We start from the raw sequence: 19,801 nt of genomic DNA, 5'->3' as shown, positions 1-19,801 counted from the left end.
AATTCAGAAAAAAAACACTACAGGAATAAAAATGAATACACTTTGGGACATTTTTTATTGAGCATCAGACCGCGTCACCTGACGACCTTGACATACGGCATGCATCTCGAGCCAGCAAATGTAATATGAAGGTCCTCCACCTGGCAAAGATACTGGCAAGCCTCCAAGTGCCCTAAATAATTTATTGTAACAGCTTTTCTACAAACGAGTTTCAGTATTCTTTATTAAGAAGGTGTACGTGTCACGACAATGACTACGAGAAAGGTGGTCATGCGGGAGCAGAATATTGTGTTTTGGCACTCACACTGGCTAGCTCGGTCATTGAAATCAAAACATAGTCTGGACCCCCTCTGTGCGTTGTCCTTACCTCAACATACCCGTCAGGCAAAAACAATGATGCCCACGGTGCCAAAAGCACTAAAATTTGCGATTTGCTGTTGACTTCAAACAGTAATGTCTTATGTTTCTTAAAAATCAAATCACAGCTACTTTAGTGTCAAGTTTGTGGAAGTTTCTATGGATTTTGCCTCAAGGCACGAGTGAAAAGCAACAAAACGATAAATGTGACAGGAAATCACAGTTCCATATTTATTTCTGTAGCTCTGAAATGTCAGCAGATGAAAGCTTTACATGCAGGGTTGAGCCTCTCTCTTGCTGAGAATCGTGCATTCAAAAGATAGTTGCATGAGCCCACTCCGAAAACAGTTTTAATCGAGAGACTTCGCAGATATCAATTCTGACGAAAACATTGCTGCAGCCCACATCTGACAACATACTGTGCTTTCATACTTTAGCATACATCTTATATCTGATGGCATACTGTACCTCATGCAGCTAGAGAAAAGCACTGGACTCCGGGTGGCTACCTTAGGATACCTGGTTAAGGCATCACCATAAAAATGGGCAACTGTACCAGCAATATACCCACAAATGATTTACACAAAGCCTAAGGTGCAGGGCTCACTTCCTCTGGAATAATGTTTGGGCAAATTAATTGCATATTCTCTTATGAAGCAAGGTTATTGGCATCAAATGTACCCAACTGCAAAACTACATCCACATAAATGCCTGAAGCAAGACTTTTTCTTTTCATGGTGTAAAAGATGGTGAAAAAGATGGAAGCATTCAAGTGATGAAAGGAGGGTGCACAAATGCTTTTTTGCTTCTGAACCTCTTGGAAGGGAGACTGTCACGTGAGCATGTGACAGTGTTGCAATGTTGACGCTCTCCGTGCAATGCAACTTGTGTGGGTCCAGCCAACCAACACGCCCTGTCCATAGCATGCACTGGCACTCACAAGAAACAACATCACACTCTTATATGACGAAGGCTTGTCAGGATGCAGCACCAGGGGCTGCTGTTCCACCAGGATCTACGTCAGCTTGCGACTCCAACTTGCTGATCTCAGACTTGTACTTGTCGATGGTCTCCCTGGCTACTTTGAGGCGTTCCTTCAGGTCTGCCACTTCAAGCCGAATCTTGTTCTTTGCCTGGAGAATGGCGTGCAGTGTCTTCTCCTTCTTCTCTTCGACTGAAACATGGCACAAGGATTCTTATGAAACAGTCTTGGAATCATGACATGCTATACTAAACTCAAATAAAGAGCATCCGAAAAAGAAGCTTTAAATATCAGAATACATTTCAATTTCTAAAAGCAAAGATGAAAGGACTGATGGTAAAGAAGGAAACTTTATGCTCACGTAATGCTAACATCGACTAAGTATATACATCATTTACCATTTATGAAAAGGAACTGTTAGCAGTGGAACTACTCCATGTAAGGTTAAAAGCCACATGCAATATAAGCATGCTGTCTCTCACGGACTCTTGTCGGAAAATTTTAGCAAGTACTGATGAGCCAATAAGGATTTCCTGCTTACATGCATTAACACAGCTGATTTATGCTGCGAGGTCATGCAATCTAGGCTCTGCTACACCACCAATACTATAAGCGCAACACCGTGGTTGTCTTTACTAATGACCAGGCGCCACCTGAATCCAAAACACTTCCGGCACTCACCTTTCCCCTCGCACCTGTCATCCCCAAGAAATAAAGGTGTGTACTCACAGTCAAATTCATGCTTGTATGGGCCCACCGTAAGTGGCCTCGTGCTTGTTAGCAGCTGCTGCATCATCATTGTGGGCTCAGAAAATATCTGCAAGCCAAATGAAGTTTTTGTCAGTTATGTAGCAGGAAGAACTCTGAACAGAGGTTGGGCACTAAGGAAACAATAAAGAAACATTACAAGCCACTGTGCTCAGGCAAGTCGGTCTTAAATGTTTCTTGGCCAATGAATCACAATCATCAGCATAATCATCACCAGTATATTCACGGTATTTCTGTCCGTCCCAAGTACACCCCTCCCATAACTCGATGCCAATTACGACTAAAGCAGTGAAGGCATCCTACAGCATTGATGGAGCTCCAAAGCTGTGTAATGGGACGAGGACAGTTCATGCCATCCACAGTTTTTTAGCACTATCACAAACTCTATCATACGGCCCTGAATTGATCAATTTCACAATGAGCTTCACTATGCCACCACCGATGCAATGCATGTCAGCCAATAGTAGTAGTAGTCTTTAGCAGTCGAAAGGGCAACTATTGTAAGATGCATGTTATGTTTGAAGCTAAACACTTCGACAGAATTCCCTGTCTGGTTGGGAAATCGATTAGGATTTTCAGACTGACTCCAACCAAATAAGTAAATTTTATTAGCCCAAGATTTTGGAAGCCGAGTGTTGTTTGTACCATGACAAACCCCGCTTACCCCTCGAGATCAAAAGTAGAGGATGTACGAATGAAAAAGATAGTAAACAGGGGCGGGGTTCAGCAGACATACCTCCAACTTCCCCATAAGATTCACTAGGAAAGTACACAATGGTAGCGTCCTTGGCATTCCCCTTTGTGTTGCTCTAAATGAAAGTACTACAGAGCGAAAGCACTGAGGACTACCGTCATCGTGGTGCCAACAGGGCAGCTGCACATGTGCTCCGAGTGTGGTGAAATCAGTGTCTCTTGGCTATAGTCCCGCAAGAACTTTTGAAAAGTGCATCCACCCCCACGCAAGAAAAGTTTCAGGGGTGTCTGCACAATGTCTACGAGCTACTTATCATAGAGAGCGAGCAGCTGTAATGCTGCAGACTGCAGTGATGACACATTGCTCATTGTACCAACATGTTCTAGGCCAGCAACAACATCGCATATCTGTACTACTATGACCACGACACTGCAGGCAGTGTTTCTGAGGTCAATGCTTTACTGCATAAATTGTGCTGCAGTGACCATGGCTAGCACATTTTGCTGTTTTGCTTCTCTCCTATCAACTAGCTGCTGGTTAGGACAGCCCCACGCACTATGGTGCAAACTATTATATGTACCCCACAAGCCATTGCTGCTTTTAGCCCTTGTGTTTTTTACAGTGTCCTGGTAGAGCTGGCAACGGCACCAATTTCCAGAGCAGAAGATCCCAACTTCAATACCAGTTGTGGTGCCTTCTTTTTTTCATCTGTTTATAACGTTTGCCGATTCTACGATGTTATGATGAGACAATTTCTTGTTGCAGATTGTGGACGGCACATGGCTGGACAGCTTTGACACACTGTGTGGCCATAAGTGGTAAAAAAGCTGTTTTCGCTCGAGATTGCACTGCTTGTGCTTCAAAGTTGTGGTAGTTTTTGTATTGTGTCGTGCTGCACTTATTTTCCTGGCTTGCAAAGCTTATAGTGAAGAGGCAACTACATGCACGTGACAGTCAAGGACTAGTGACATGATAGACAGACCCTGTCATACTGTAACGTCAAGAAAAAAAAGTTGCGGCAAACTTTTGTTGTTGTCTAAATCAATGCAATCGTATGCCCATACAAAAATCACAAATGTGCTGCAAGCTGTACGTTTCAGCCAGAGGGTAATATATCTAGTTTAAATTTGCCATCATTGCCATTGACTGATTCTGCTGCTCCAGAGCTGTGGTTGTGCACGAGTTCCTGAGCGAACGCATGGGGCAGATAACTTGTGCTCAATAACATCAAGCCATTCAAACAGATTGCTCGCTTTTAAGTAGCCTATATGCAAATTCATTGCATCCTTTTAATACAGTGTGTGGTGCTGTAGTATAGTAGACATCTGTTAATTCGACTCCAGTTAATTTAATCCCAACTCAATGCTGGCACCCATGCATTTCTATGGGCCCGAACTTGCCTTATTTTAGTCCTATAATTGGCCTTAGCCAGATAATTCGAACTTGTCAAGTCAGCATGCACATACCTGACCTCTATTGTGACCCCATTAGCGACTCATTTAGTGACACTGTCTGTCTGAGCGGAGATTAGAAGACAGTGAATGCATCGAACACATGCCAATAAAAAATCTCCAGTTGAAAACTCCTTATTTTCGCCCTGCTGTAAAAAGATCGTCAAGCAATAATCGTTGCTAACAATGTGTGATTGAGATATTTAGCCCATCCAGACGCAATCTTTTTCTTTTGCAAAAAAAAAAAAAATTGGGCCAGAAATTGCCTGCGCGGAGTCAGTCGGATAAAAAAGCAAAACCGCATTTGCGGCGTTTGTATGCTTTACCGCACACATCTGTATTGCGGCAAAGCTGGCTTTAGAAAAACGGCCGCCATTGTGTAATACATATTTTTCTTGCCCCCCTCCCCCCCTCCAAAAAAAAGAAACGGGTGCGCATTACATTTATACTTTGTTTAGACCCTTTAATGTAATTTCTACGTTATTTTTTCTTTTCGAGGGCATGTTAGACTAACTAGGGCGGATAACTCGATCCATTTCATTGGTCCCGTTAGGGACTAATTAACGGAAGTCGACTGTATCGCTTTCTCTCCCTCAACAAACACAACACTCCATGTGCATGTGATGATGTGCTGTTCCCTTGTTCAATTATGTCATTGTCATGTTGCACGAGATAACTGAAAACAGTCATTTCTCATTTGCACACTCCTCAGTTGACCAAACGTCCCATATTGAATTATGTAAACAAGTTTCCCTTTCTTTATTACACGGACTGTGCACTAACTTTACATATTTCACTTTGTTCAGAAATAAAGAAATATGGAATCTTGAAAGGCCATTTTTTTCGAACAGTATGCATATTCGATTTGATTAAGGAATTTCACTATCGGAACTTGAAAGTGAGAAGTGATTGACATCAGTAATAAAGAGGCAATGCTTCACGAACTTGCCAGTGGTGCTGTCTTGGAGATGTTTCAGAGGGCATCTTTGATAAAGCAATAGTCCAGGATCTGTGACACATTAGACTAGAGGCTCTAGTGTCAATGAGGATGACTGGAAAATTAGTGGACCACCAACAGCAGCACCAGTTGCCTCAACAACAAGTGCCTTAAACTTTAATGCCTCACTCAAGCATCTCGTAAACGGTCTTGACCTACAGCCCAGCCCCTTCAACAGCTTGAAAAACTTGTAGGGTGCCATTATTGATTCGGCACGTAAAAACAGACCTCCATTGGCAGTTTCTGTGAGTAAATGGTGTGCGCCTCATTTTTGGAAACAAAGATTTATTTCCTGCATGTAGTTCAGCTCTTCATTGCTAGTTTTGAGTGGAAGAAAAATTATATAACAAACTTCTCGTAGAGAAAACATATTATGCACAGTCGAGAAAGTTTTCATTGCATTCGGGCTTGACTGCAACACAATGTACACAGTACTGAGTGGATTAAGGCGCACACCTGCAATTTTCGCCACTCACCAGCTCATCGTATGATTCTGACACAAGTTGCTTCTTCCCAAGCATAATGTTGGTTTCACTCTGAAAGAGCTTCAAGATGTGGTAGACGGTCACCTAATTTATGTACAAGATGGGCAAAGTCATCAATGAAATGGGCAAGACAAAGCTACTACGAAATATGCACAAAGAACACAAGGACAGGACTAGGATGGAACACACACACACAGACGCATATACTGCAAAATCTCAGCCCCATACCAGAAAATTGCTTTCTGTTTTGCTGTCTTCCTTACCATATAAGTGTAAGTTCATCAATATTAAACTGTCAAATAACTAGTCCTAGTTATTGACTGCCATCATAAAGTTAAAAAGCTATCCATGATCTATGCAAGGCAGCAAATGGAAGTCTGGGCACATTACCAAGGTTGTGAAAATGTGTATATTTGGCAACTGCATAACAAGCACAAGTCCAATAAGTCTGCACCAGCACTCCCATGGTGTCAAATCAACTTGACACTGCATTTTATATACTCTAAGACCATTCGATTCAGCCAAGTTCAGTTGCATCTCTGCACATATTCATGGTGCGCTGCACCTAGGCCCTCGATTGCCCGAGGTAGAGCGGTGCACCCTGCACTCTCGTACTCGAACGTACGTGGTGCAAAGCAAGGCGCCGCCGCAGTGTAGTGCACCCTTTAACCTTGCAGTGAGGGGGTGCTGCCAGGCACACCACAACAGGCAACACTTGCACCTTTTCGTTTGTGCTGCGATCCACTTTTTCTGAATTGAACAAACCTATTTCCTACCCTCGCACACCTTGCCAGAAAAGTTTCTGAAATGCAAGAACACAGAGAAACTGAAATATTTCCTAGCTAATGTGTCTAGCTTAAATCAAGTGGTCAATTTCTCCCTTACTTCGATGTTTGCATGCTCTAGCTACGAAAAGGTGTAGAGGTGTCTAGAGCAAGATGAGACATGTATATAAGCAGCTGGCAGCACTAGCGACAGCATGGCAAAGCATTAGCTTTTGACAATGGTGGGCGTTCACGAAAACAGCAGTACATTTTGCCACATTATGGCAATTTTATGAACATATATAAATGTGTAACCATACTCTTCTGAAGCTATAGGAACTCCAATGACATGGACATGGTTGAAACAAGACATTACTACTGAAGCAAGATCTGTACGGATGCGCCTTTGTATTCTAGCCTGTTACATTTTATTCAAAAATTCACACTTCTTTTCACATTCTTAGGGCGAACTTGTACAGCAAAAATGTGACCTTAAGAGAGGAGACTTATACAGCTAGCAAAAGTTATGTGCTCGATTGTCAAAGGAAAATCTGCCATACTTTCAAATGACCAATTGAATGCTGCACCTTTCAAAGCACATACAATCAGTATATTGCATTTTTCATGGCATTCATGCATCTTCCAACACCATAACCTTTAAGTCAAGAAGCACAGCCAAGTTACACCTCTAGCAACATGCTGATATGTGCCCTAAATACTGCAGAAAGCTTTGTACTCACCGGTCTTTCTGTGGTATCCATGAAGTATATTTTTATGACAATTTCGAATTCACCCCAGCCAGTTTCCGTCACTTCATATGGCGGTTTTGTCACCACTGCATTGAAAAAAAAAAAAAAAAAGGTGAGGCTGAACACTGTCTTCTGAAACATCAATTCTATACACACTTTTGTGTGATTATAGTACACACTATTTATGTATCAGTTGTCATTAGCCTCTGAAGGGACATCACTGTAAGAAAAGGCAAAGGCAAGAAAAGTGCATGCATAGCTGGTGCGAAACATAGAAATGTGGTTTGCTTAGTGTGATGCCGTACCATGTCCATACAGCAGTTTTTCTGTTCCTTTACCTCTCTTGTTTATCTTTTTTTTTTGCTTAGTTGCTGTAATCATGCTAACAATTGAACAATTAAAAAATGTCACAGGCTTGAAAGGCCCATGCAGCACAGTCACAGCGTAAGCTGGAGGAACGGATCCATAGGAAACTGTCGTCAACTGCTCACATGGCAGCGAAGCTCCCAGGCCTAATTTTCTGCTGCATGCACACGAGGGTCTTCACTACGAAGCTGTCATGCCCGATTTTCAGCAGCACACACGTGAGGTTGTTTATGAAGAAGCTGTCATGTCTGATTTTCGGCAGCACGCACTAAAGCGCCATCACGATGATGTCTCTTTGTGTGGTTTTCACGGGAACGAACTTAACTATCCGCATGCCGTCGACATCGAGTTGCAGCTTGTGCTGTTCTCTGGACAGCGGTCTGCTGATCCTAACGTTCCCCGATTGCAGCTGCGCGCACCGCTCTATGATTACCTTCCTCAGCAGTGGTTCGTATCTTGCAAGGAGAGGCCAAAACGTGCACCAAAGAGTAAACCCAGGTATCAAGACTATGTGATGTACATGTCACATCCCTTGACACGTGGCACAATACAATGCAACTGCTACATCGCATGCCACATGGTGCAATATTGTGACGGTGTAGAAGATCTGCACTGGTGTTTAATTAAATGCAACAGCCAGAGCTCCGAACCACAATATCTGAAAAAACTGGACCTCATCTTCCTCTGTTCTGACGCTGCCGGCACATGCCATACTCTAACATAAATCCCCGGGGGCAAGAGTGCCGTCCTGGTGCTGCCTGAGGTGTATGGTGCTAGTCCAAGTAGTAGGGCTTGAGCCTCGATATGTCCACAACTTCTATAGCTGGGGCTGTAGAAACAGTATGGGCAACCACAGAGGAGACCTCGTACGTCAAGTCGGTCACTTGGCACACCATGCGATAGGGTACAACGTAACAGGGCAGAAGCTTTTCACAGAGGCCCATGCGACGAGAAAGCTGCCAGAGGAGGACCAGTGAGCCAGAATCGAAGTGGGCATCTCGTTGGTGCCGATCGTAAAGCGTTTTATGAACAGTCAGAGATGCTACAAGACGGTCATGGGCAATGCAGCGGGCAGTTTCAATGCGGGCAATGGCATCCAGGTCGTAGGAGCAAGTTGTAGATGAATCTGTGGGAAGCAAGGAATCAAATGGCAAAAGTGCGTTGCGGCCATACAAAAGATAAAAAAGTGTCATGGCACGAAGAGATATAAGCGAAAGTGACAAAGGGCAATGCAAAGTCCCCATCCTGATGATCTTCCGACACATACATAACAAGCATGTCAGTGAGTGTGCGGTGGAAGAACTCAGTCAATCCATTTGTTTGGAGATGGTAAGCTGTCGTGAACTTATGATGAGCGGAGCAGGATTGTAGATCACCAATGACTTTGGCGAGAAAGCAATGGCCGCGATCTGTTAGAAGCCGACGAGGAGCACCGTGTTGTAGAATAACATTTCGAAACAGAAAATTGACGACAGTGGTGCCGCAGCCCATGGGGAAAGCTCGCATGATAGCAAAGTGAGCTGCGTAAACCGTGGTGACCATAATCTATCGGTTGCCAAGTGCTGACACAGGGAAAGGTCCAAGTAGGTCTAAGCCAACACGGAAAAACAGGTCGCCAGGAATTTCGATTGGCTGGAGCATGCCAGCTGCACGCGAGGAAGGTCTCTTGCAGTGTTGACAGCTCTCGCAGGGTGCAACGTATCGTCAAATGAAAAGGTGGAGGGCAGGTCAGAAGCACCAACGAATGCAGTCATAAGTGCAAGCAATGCTTAAGTGGTGAGCAATGCTTAATCTGAGCTAACCAGGCGGCTAGCAGATGGCAGGGTGAAGTTAGCTCAGATGGTAGAGCGGCTGCCCCGGAAAGGCACTGGTCCCGGGTTTGAGTCCGGGATCAGGATAAATTTTTCTTCAAATACGAGACTTTTCCTTTAGAGGAACCCATATGGGTTTCCTTTGTAGCAATTGCTACAAACGGGTGGATGTCTCATTTTCCCTTTAATAATTACTTCTCTCCACCTCGCGGGTTTCCGCAGAACTATTCTGTCATACTTGGGGTCCTCAGTCAATAATAAAAAGTTGGGTAAATAAACTTAATTAATTAGTGAGTTACAGGGAAAACAAACATAGCCCGAGTTACTATAGGCCAGTGCAAACAGTGTGAGTTTAGTGCAATTCACTTCCGACACACCTTTCATTTTTAATATCTTGGCTCAAATTACGTGGGACACCCTGTATATACACTTTTTTTCCTGTTGTCTAGGCTACACTGCTTATTCGGCCTTCTTCCAGGTGGCTGATACGCTTGCCTGCAAGGACTCTCACTTGCCAACTCCATCAGTGCATATTGCTAGGCCGTGGCAAACCTCACTCAGCAATGTATTGGCTGCCCTTACGCTGAGGTTTTAAGAGACCTGACAAACAGAAAAATGTCTAGCAAGCCACTCTATCTATACTTCCAACCTTTCTGCCAATAGCCTGAGCAAACAGTTTTCTGTTTCAAAAAAGTGGCAATCTGTAAATAAGCCTTCCATTTCTTTTAAGCAGTGACACCACCATATATGTTCATTAGAAAAATGAAAATTATACTTATGCGGTCTTGGATATTGCAATCTTACTAGCAATTTTCAGCACTTTAGTTAGTGCTAATTAGAAGTAAGCACAAAATATTCTTAAGGTGATAGCATAAGCATGCAAGTCATGCAACTAGCTTTCACAAGGAATCTCCAATCAAGAACTGCATGGTTGTCCACTAGATAGTATCAATACTATATTTTCTCAGACTTCATTAGCCCAAGGTATTCCTTGAGCGCAGTATACAAAACTATGAAGGATCACTTACCCCTGTTCTGATTTGGATAGCTTTCATGGAGCTTGAAGTGTACCTTCTTTACATAAGTGGACATGTCCTGTGGGAACAAATACGTGCAACTTGCAAAATACATCAAATTTATGACTTCTTTTGTTGCAACACATAAAACTAGCATAAGCTATCCGTTACCAGACACAGAAGAAACTTTTTGTAACCTTGATAATGGTCCCAATCACGCTCATTTGTGGGGCTTACGATACTAAATGTGCACAGGGTGTTATATAAGGGACACTGTTTATGGGCGGCGCCAGATTAACCCTTTTCATGCCAACAATGGGTCTCACTATTCTAGGTGTTTCCTACAAAACATGGAAATCATGAGTCTCACTCGTCTAGGGATTTCTTTTTGCTTACTGAGTGTCATAGACGAGTGGCAGTAATTTCCTCATTTTAATCTGAATGCTACACTATTATATTGCACCAAATTCCCAGAAAACAAGTTTTTTGAGAGTGCAGTTGGCAGAAGTGAAGTGGAAGTCCGATTCCCACAGGTTTTAAAAATGGTAGCATAAAGTGAAGCAGCTGCACCTACAACAGCCAACCTTTCCCCTGCCAGAATCATGTTGCTTTTGGATGCTTTTTCACTTACATAAACAATTACACCTGCAAAGCTCTAGTGAGTCGTCTTTGGAGCTTCAACTTTGTACTAACAATTGTGAGGAATATTCGTGTCTTTGGCGGCTTCTCTCGCATAGACACAGCTCGACAAAATCGCTTTGCCACCGGCACCTCTACAATTTGTTTATCACACCAAGCCAGCTATAATGCATGAGACGGAAAATAACAAAAGCACACTTGACTTCTGTTCCAAGAAATCTTGTGCTTCATATTTCTGTCGCATTGCCTGTCCACAACTCAAGAACACGAAAAAATAATCGACAGTAAAAGACCACAGAAAACAATGAATGAAGTGCTGATATAGCAGTGGTGCATTTGTGAGAGCCGTTTAAAATGAATCAGTCATAACAAAATTCATGAAATTCTGGGGGCTTTCTGAAAAATAGAAAGAAAGAGAGAGAGAGAGAGAGAAAAAAAAAAGAAAATACAGAAAGGTTGGCACAGATTGGGTTAATTTTGAATTGCTTGGTTTCTTGCACCCAAAGCATGAAACAAAAGTGCTTTTGCATTACGGAAATGCAGCCTCCGAAGATGGAAACAAAACCCGCAACCTTGTGCTCAACCATGCAGCGTCATAGCCACTGATGAGACAATAATTATTCTCAATCAATGCATAGCAAGGGCCTCAACTTTGGCAGTCACCTTGATGCCATGAGGTATGGCCAGCTGCCCACTCCCAAGTTCACATACTAAGTGATACTAAGTGACGCTTTAAAGGATGTTCCACATCTGCTGCCATGGTTCTGAAGGGAACACTCCCAGGACTAATCTTGTATGCACACACGAATACACAAGAAAGTGGACAGGAGGATGGCTGCTGTGGTAGCTTAACAGGTAAAGCATTGTCCACACAATGCAGAAGCAGCGGGTTCGGTTCCTGCCTGTGGCAAGCTGTCTTTCTGCCCACTTTTGTTGACTTTCTCATTATGATTTCTATATTTTCGATTAGAAACAGACATAATTTTTCCTATGCTTTTTCTGTCTTCATTGTCTGTTTTCTTCAACTTCCAGTTGTAACCAACAAAATTAAGCATTTCGAGCCCTGACTTTTTTTTCTGCAAACAGGTAATGTGGCTCACTGAGACACACATCCATTTGTCTAGGCACAGTGCAGAACCAACCACATTACTTTAACATTTACATAAGCAACTCTCATGTGTCTATATAAATGATGATGATGCCTTACCTCATTCTTGTATGGCTTCAGGTAAACAGTCCATTGATGTGTGTGGCCATCTTCCTCTCTCTTCTTCCCAAAGTAACGGGCAACATTACCATACACAATGGGCTTGACGATCGTCAATCCCTGAGAATTAAAAAAAGAACATAAAGCGAATTAAACAAATTAAAAGGCACACAGGTAATCTAAGCAAGTCATCCACAACCTGCAACCATATCTCTATAAACTGCACCATATGACTGGTCTTGTTTCAACATTACTTGGCCCTACTATATCAATGTATCAAGTTCTGTGACTGCACTTAAGAGCCCTGGAGCCACCAACAAAAGCACTTGTTTAATACCAAAAGATAAAGCTTGATACCAATGTCAACAATCATTGCCCAGCGACTTCTTTTTCCGTCTCTGTGTACTGATATTGCAACATCGAACAGCACGTTCCGGCATGACGCTCTCAGCCAAACGACAATCATCTCGCATTCTATCTTTTTTCATTCCCTTTCTCTAGAGTGGATCTCACGGGCCAGTCAGTTCGTCCTTTTCAAAGCATGCCACTTGACCCACTACATTCATCACCCACCACTCCTTTAGAGTCTGCAGTTTGAGGCGAAGAGAAGTCAATGTCGAAACCACGAGATATAGAAAACAAAAATTAAATTATGGGGTTTTACGTGCCAAAACCACTTTCTGATTATGAGCCACGCCGTAGTGGAGGACTCCGGAAATTTCGACCACCTGGGGTTCTTTAATGTGCACTTAAAGCTAAGAACACAGGTGTTTTTGCATTTCAGCCCCATCGAAAAGCGGCCGCCGTGGCTGGGATTCAATCCCGCGACCTCGTGCTCAGCAGCCCAACAGCATAGCCACTGAATAACCAACTCGGGTGAGGGATATAGAGTTTCAGTTGGCTAGCAAGGGTGGGGAAAACATGGTTCCATCTTTTGGCGCCAAGTTCGGTGTAATTAAGGATTGGAATGAGATAGTGGGTCTTCTTCTCTAGCGCTTTCTAGTGGGCCATCCTCTTCAACGCTTTTGCTCGTGAATGCCACTCATGCTAAGAGTCTATGCCTGCGCTAACAGTTGGTCCCAAAATGCTGGTGACTAGAGTCTTTACTACGTGAAATGGGCTGGCGAACTGGGGCAAAAACTTCTGGCAACTAGATCTCCTGGTTGAAACGGAGGGGTGTTGCTTTGCTGGGAAGATGAACGCAGTTGTGCCTGTTGGCGCGCTATGGCCAGCCGAGCTCTGAAGCGAGTCCTTCAAAGAAGTTCGGAGGCGCTGGTGCCAAGAGGATGGTGGTTCGGCGTTGTGTCACAACGAAAGAAACTCTCTTTCGGAAGCCTCTGTTAGTCCCCGAGTGGGCCTAGCCAGGTGACGCTGAGTTTGCTTGCGTCTATTGTGGACCAAATAAAGTTGTTTCACTCACTCAAAAGCCTCGGTGTCCTTCCATAGATGAGCTTGAATGGTGATTCCTGTGTGATCTCTTGCTAGACATATTTAGTGCAAACACTGTGGCGGTGACGTATTCATCCCAGTCGTTATGGGTTGGACTCGCATATCATGACAAAATGTTCTTTACGGTGTGGTTTGTTCGTTCCACTAGTCCGTTTGTTTGCGGATGCTGAGGGGTAGCTGTGGCATGACGAATTCCATGTTCATTTAATAGGTTTTCAAATGCGCGTGACATGAAAGCCGTTCCGCGGTCGGTGATGAGCAAGTGTGGCGTGCTGTGGCGAAAAACTACACACTCGTCAAGGAAAGTTAGGACGTGCTGTGCCGAAGATTTGGGGACGGATTTGACTTCGGTCCACTTTGTGATATAGTCGGTGGCCACGATTAGGAACTTGTTGCCGCGCAATGTACGTGGAAACGGTCCTAAGTGATTGAGTCCCACAATGTGAAAGAGAGTTTCACAAGGAGCAATTGGCTGCACGGGCACTGGTGACAGATTTCGTATGGTTTCTTGTGCGTGACAGACTGCACGACGAAACGTAGCGGGAGACATCAGTGTGCATGCCTGGCAACTAAAATCTTTCCTAGATGCGTGCCAGTGCTTTGTAGAGCCTAAGGTGACTGGCAGTTGGAGCGTCACGACACATAAATAGCACCGACTGTCGCATGGCCACTGGCATGACGGGTAAGTATGACTCATTTTGATGATGCTGGTGGCAAAGCAAGCCATCTTGAGCAACATATGAGACTAGAAGGCTTTCATGACGACGCCTGGGGGCGCATACCTCACTGGACAGTCGTCGGACAGTGTCAACGATTTCTGCGTATTGTAGCTGTGCTTTGTGTAAATCAAGGACTGCAAGGGCTGGTGAGGGGTCGCTTAGTGCCACTGGGTTATGAGAGAGGTAGTCGGCGCTTTGGTGTCGAGTGCCACTGGGATAGACTATGACAAAGTTATAATCTTGCAACTTGAGAGCCCATCTGGTGAACTTAGCGTTGTCATCTTTTTTTGTTCGCAGCCAGTAAAGGGCGACATTGCCGGTAACCACAGTGAACCTTTTACCATAGACTGCATGGGCAACTGGTACAGGCAAAATTTTTGAACTGCCCAAACTACTGCTAAGCACTCAAGTTCAGAGGCATGGTACCAGTTCTCCGGTTCACTGAGTCGACGGCTAGCATAAGCTACTGCCTCATTTGGCTCTAGTTTTACAGAAAGAAGATCCAGCGGAGCGAAAAAAAATGGGCCTCATGCAGGTAGTTAAGGGCATCATCATGACGAGGCAGCAGATATAGCAGGTCTGGTTTTGTCACGCTGTTCAGGCGTTGATAGTCAGCACAGAGGAGGGTCGTGCCCTCCTTCTTCACAAGGATTAAGGGGGACGACCATGGACTAAATGAGCAGCATAAACACCCTGCTGAAGCATATCGTCCACATAACTGGCAATTTCGGTGGGTTTGGAGGCAGACACTCAACGTAGGTGGCGCTGTACAGGATCTTGAGAGCCGGTATCAATCCTGTGCTGCAGAACAGAAGTGCGACAGAGTCTATTCACTGATATGGCCATACAGTCACGGTATTTTCATAGCAGCACTTCAATACTGACCTTCTGCGACAGAGATAAGCCGGCACTGAAGTTGAATTTGTTCCAGTCTAAGAATGATGCAATTGGCAATGAATGTGCAGCAGGCTGCACTAGTGCTACGACAGACAGTTCTTCTAGGAAGGTACAGGGTCCGAGAATGGTGTCTTGAGGCAGGCGCATGTCACTGCCCAATATATTCAGCATAAGTACAGCAAAGGTGCTGCCATAATAGCAAAGCAGGGCACATGGCAGTGCAAATTCTCCTCCAGATTTGGAAAAGACCGCGCTTTTCACGAGAATGTCTGCCTTGCACACTGATGCTGCACCACAGTGCACACGCCCAGACACCAGGTGCAAAAGGTATCGTATTTATGGTTGCGCTAGTCACAGATGGCAAAAATTGCAAGAATTCTCATGCTTCAGGCTGTGACGCCCCACTTCGTTTAGTGCACAAGGCTTGCAAGCTTGACACACATAGCCTCGTTCTTAAAATGCTGAATTGCAAAGAAAATTTCATCGCTAAGGTTTTTAATGTGTGGTACTTGTTAGCCAGCACAGCCCGCACCATGTTGAAAGCCCTGGAAATAAACTGATACACTTGCACGCACGGCAACCAACAGTGACCTTTATTGGAGGCTTTGGGGATGGCAGAAGACGGTGTTGAAGTGGAAGAGGAGGGCTCAATGGTGCAATAAACTTTGCTAAGTCGAGACGGACCCAAATCGTGGCGCACCAATCACATCCTAAAATCAGTGGCACACACAGGTTTTGGATGACAAGGAAGCACTGTTGAGCTGTTTTCCCGACTGTGTACACACTTAGCCAGATTTCGCTGAGGCTTCGTAGAGTGGTCCCATCAGTCAGGATGAGGTGGGGTCAGTCGACTGGAACAGGCTTCAATGAAACTCTCCCAGGCGAAATATTCAATGTGAGGAAGCTGGAGGCTGTTCCTGTATCCACATGTGCTTAGAACTGCAAAGGCGGATCCCTAAGCTTCACCGGCATAGTTGACATCTCTGTGAAGGGGTAAGTGAAAGGAGAGGGGTTTCAGACATTATGTGGGATACTGCTCTTGGCGGCCCACACTGTAGTTTCCTGAGGGAAATTCTGGAGCGGTAGCCAAGTTCGTCGAAGGCCCGAATGTTCGTGGGCAGTCCCAAGCAAAATGTCCGATGTCGCCGCATTAGTAGCACTTGAGAACTGGCAAAACCTGATGGAGCTGTCCAGCGGGAGCAGTATGTCGGGCCACTGATGCTGATTCCGTGAAGGCTTGTATGTATGCGCGGTCAGCTGATTGCTAGCACTATACTGTCTCCACCTCAAGGGCAATGGCAAGAGCTGATGAAACATTTGTCGGGTGAGCAAGATGGACCAATCGCTGCATGTGGCTGTCACCGACGGGGCCAACAAAGGTGTTAGCAGTAATAAGGTCCATGGTGGTGGTAGGGCAGCCTGACAGGGCCTTCGCAAAAGGGTGTCAATGCAAGCGGTGAGCCCTTAAAAGTCACGTTGACCTTGTTGGACATGTGTCAGCTGTGTGAGGTAGAGCTGATGAAGATGGTGGTTGCCAAATGTGGTTTCGAGTGTTGAAACCAAAGCTTCATAGTTGAAACGGGTGACTGACGAGACATATTCGAGGTATTCTGCCACAGCATCGCTCACTTGTGCCACCAGTACCTGAGCCTTGTCTCCAATTGAATGGTAACGTCCAGGCATTGATAGCAGCAACGAACTTGAATTGCACATGAAATGCTGCCTGCAATGAGGTGCCATCAAAGGTAGGTGGATTAAGTTGCGCTCCCAGAAAGTGAGGCTGAGTTGAAGTGGAAATGCCTTAGTCGGCTGAAGGCGACACATGAGGCTGATGGCCTGAGTGTGTCTCAACGACAAAGATTCGTGCAGCGAGGTCTGCGATGACATCAGCAGCAGCCGAAGTACGTTGAGAGAATGCGGTCTTGAGGGAGAGCAGGCGGGTTGCAAAGCGAGTGTCAAATTCTTGCATAAGCACTCTGCAGTCAGCAACAGCTATCGAAGCAAGTACCTGGAGGGAGTCGTTCAGCAGCAATGACTCACTAGTGCTTGAGTGTCGAGGTGGAGTGGGCGCATGCTCGACAGAAGGCTGCCGTTGAGGTACGTCATGAGGCACGTGTGCCGTGTGTGTAGATGCGGGAGCTGCGATAGGTTCTGCTATGGATTCCACTGTTGCAGGGACGGGAGGCTCCAGAACTGTCGGCAATCTGTCACCCTTTACATCATTTGTCTGTAAGCCGTCCACTGTTGCTGTTATCACGGTAGCCTTGCTTCATGTGAACATGGCTCACTGCTGCCACCAAAATGTAGCGTCGAACAAGCACGTTCTGGCACGATGCTCTCAGTCGAATGACACATTCATCTGATGTCCTATCCTTTTTTGATCGCTTTCTCTAGAATCCTTTTCAAAGCGCACTACTTGACCCGCAACCATATACAGAAATTTAGTGCTCTCTAGGGCACTGACTGGAAAATGGAAAAGGATGTTAGTAAAACTCACACTGGTTGTAATACTGACAAGCTCAAATCCATCCCAAAAAAGTCATCTTGTTCATTTATCAGCTAATGACCACAACATTTCCCATAAGCTTGCCATTTGTAACTTGGATGTTTGAATCATATATATATCCATGAGTGCATTATTACACTACATATATGGATCACCCCTGATTGAGGCAACCATCAAGCTGATTGATGACTTTGTCTGAGAAATGAGATACACTGGCCTCTTAAGACGTCAAGCTGTTAAAATGCCACCTGCATTCCCTTTTATATTCTTTTTTCCTCGCACCATAGAATTGAGGAACAACCTTGACAGTACACTGCACAGCTTATAACACTTGAAGCATTTGCTAATGACCTATCTAGCCATATTTCTGATTATGTATTTGTGTATTCTTGAAGGTCAGCGTTATTCCTGTACCTGTTTGTTCATTCTGTACCTGTATCTGTTTCGTCTTGTAAATCACAGCAAAATATGCAAAGAAAAAAAAAGGTACTTAGCGATGAAATATAGAATGCAAAAGCGTTAGTGCAAACCGAGCAAACAACTGAAAAAGTCCAGATGCACCACATTGTCCAACGATGATCTGCAGGCGGGGCATACACTGATACAGACAAAAAATGAACGTGGCGTGTCGCGCACCTTCACTCTTCCCCCTGGCTCTTGAACTATTTCTGGAACTATGCCTGGCATGGTGACGGCCATCACACGGTACCCGACCGTCGAGAAGAAAGAGTTGCTCGTGCCAACCAGTCACAGAGCAGTGTCCCGGGAGTCATACCTGCACAGAAACAGACGCAACATACAGAAAGTTGTAGTGCCATCCTCAGCGTTAGAACGACACAGACGCAGTGTTCTCAGGTCGCAAAAAAAAAAAAAGAAACTCATAATTAGAGTAGTTGCAGCGATGCAAGCTAAACAAGGAAACGGTGTCATCTAACACAGTCCACCTACTGATTGAATGGAAGATTACACGTTTACTATTGTCGATCCCAGATCTCCTACTAGGCAAAACGTTCCTAAGGACATAAATGTCGAATGTATTAGTTGATAGCAGACGGCGACGGAAAACTATGATGAGAATTGATGAATTGAGCCCAGATGCGAGAGCACAGCTCGTTGCTGCTTCAAGTGACTGTTGTGCTGTTTGGGATACAGCGAAATACCCCTTTATCAAACACCAGCTGAATGAATTTAGCTGAATGAGTAATTTTTCAAGGCAGTCGACGTTCAGGTTTAGCTTTCTACTACACCACTATGAAACACCAGTGCTGCTGACATTCATACTGATGTCCTCACAGATATGTACAGTGTGCTGTGAGAAAAGTTAAACACGGTTCTTTCAATGCAAGCGATATCGTAAGGTATCGAACTGAACCAGAGCGAGTGTTTACATGAAGGGTACCGCGCCACAACATTTAAGCAACGTCAAACGCTTGTTGCAAACCATGCAGCATTAGATGAAGACCTCAAAACACGAATGTACTTTGTTCTTAGTGTACATTTATACTCTCTAGTGCAACTAAATTAACGCTGAAGCTTGCTATTAATGCGTGCTATCATGGAACAAAAAGAAGCAACTTACGAGCGGGACCACACAATAATCCGTGTTCGGCGCCATTTTGCTCAAGGTTACCAGTTGGGTATTGTCGATCGTCGCTAGTTTTGGCTAACGTTATACATGACCGAAAACGAAACAAGATGTTCATTAAAAGCACGAAAATGGTGAGATTAACAGCAGAGCACCAGAGTGCTTCGATAATTTTTTAAGGATTCTGGTAGTACTCGCAGACTGTTCTTATTAAGCACTTAAGTGCGCTGTTCGTGCAGCATGCGCGGCTCGCGCGTTGGAGATAATGCGCAGTGACGTAGCACTCGGTGTCGCTCTTCAATGACGTGTGGGCGGCTATGCTAAATGCGACTTCATCTGCGTCCCCCAAAAGTTGGAGC

The 19,801-nt window shown here is 44.7% G+C and overlaps 1 protein-coding gene across 1 annotated transcript; it reads right to left on the bottom strand.

Annotated features, from left to right (window-relative positions):
• Positions 1-564: 564 nt before the first annotated feature.
• Gas41 (YEATS domain-containing protein 4 Gas41) lies at positions 565-19,592 on the bottom strand. Its single transcript, XM_065435481.1, has 8 exons — positions 19,437-19,592; positions 18,494-18,632; positions 12,287-12,406; positions 10,453-10,519; positions 7,239-7,333; positions 5,726-5,818; positions 2,069-2,156; positions 565-1,531 (listed from the first exon to the last, which is right to left on the bottom strand). Exons 2-8 carry the CDS (start codon positions 18,554-18,556, stop codon positions 1,335-1,337), a joined length of 723 nt encoding a protein of 240 aa, XP_065291553.1. The 5' UTR covers positions 18,557-18,632; positions 19,437-19,592; the 3' UTR covers positions 565-1,334.
• Between the last annotated feature and the right edge of the window lie 209 nt (positions 19,593-19,801).

The sequence above is a fragment of the Dermacentor albipictus genome, chromosome 2 (assembly GCF_038994185.2).
Source record: "Dermacentor albipictus isolate Rhodes 1998 colony chromosome 2, USDA_Dalb.pri_finalv2, whole genome shotgun sequence".
Classification (NCBI taxonomy): domain Eukaryota; kingdom Metazoa; phylum Arthropoda; class Arachnida; order Ixodida; family Ixodidae; genus Dermacentor; species Dermacentor albipictus.
This window is presented reverse-complemented; position numbering and strand designations above follow the sequence as displayed.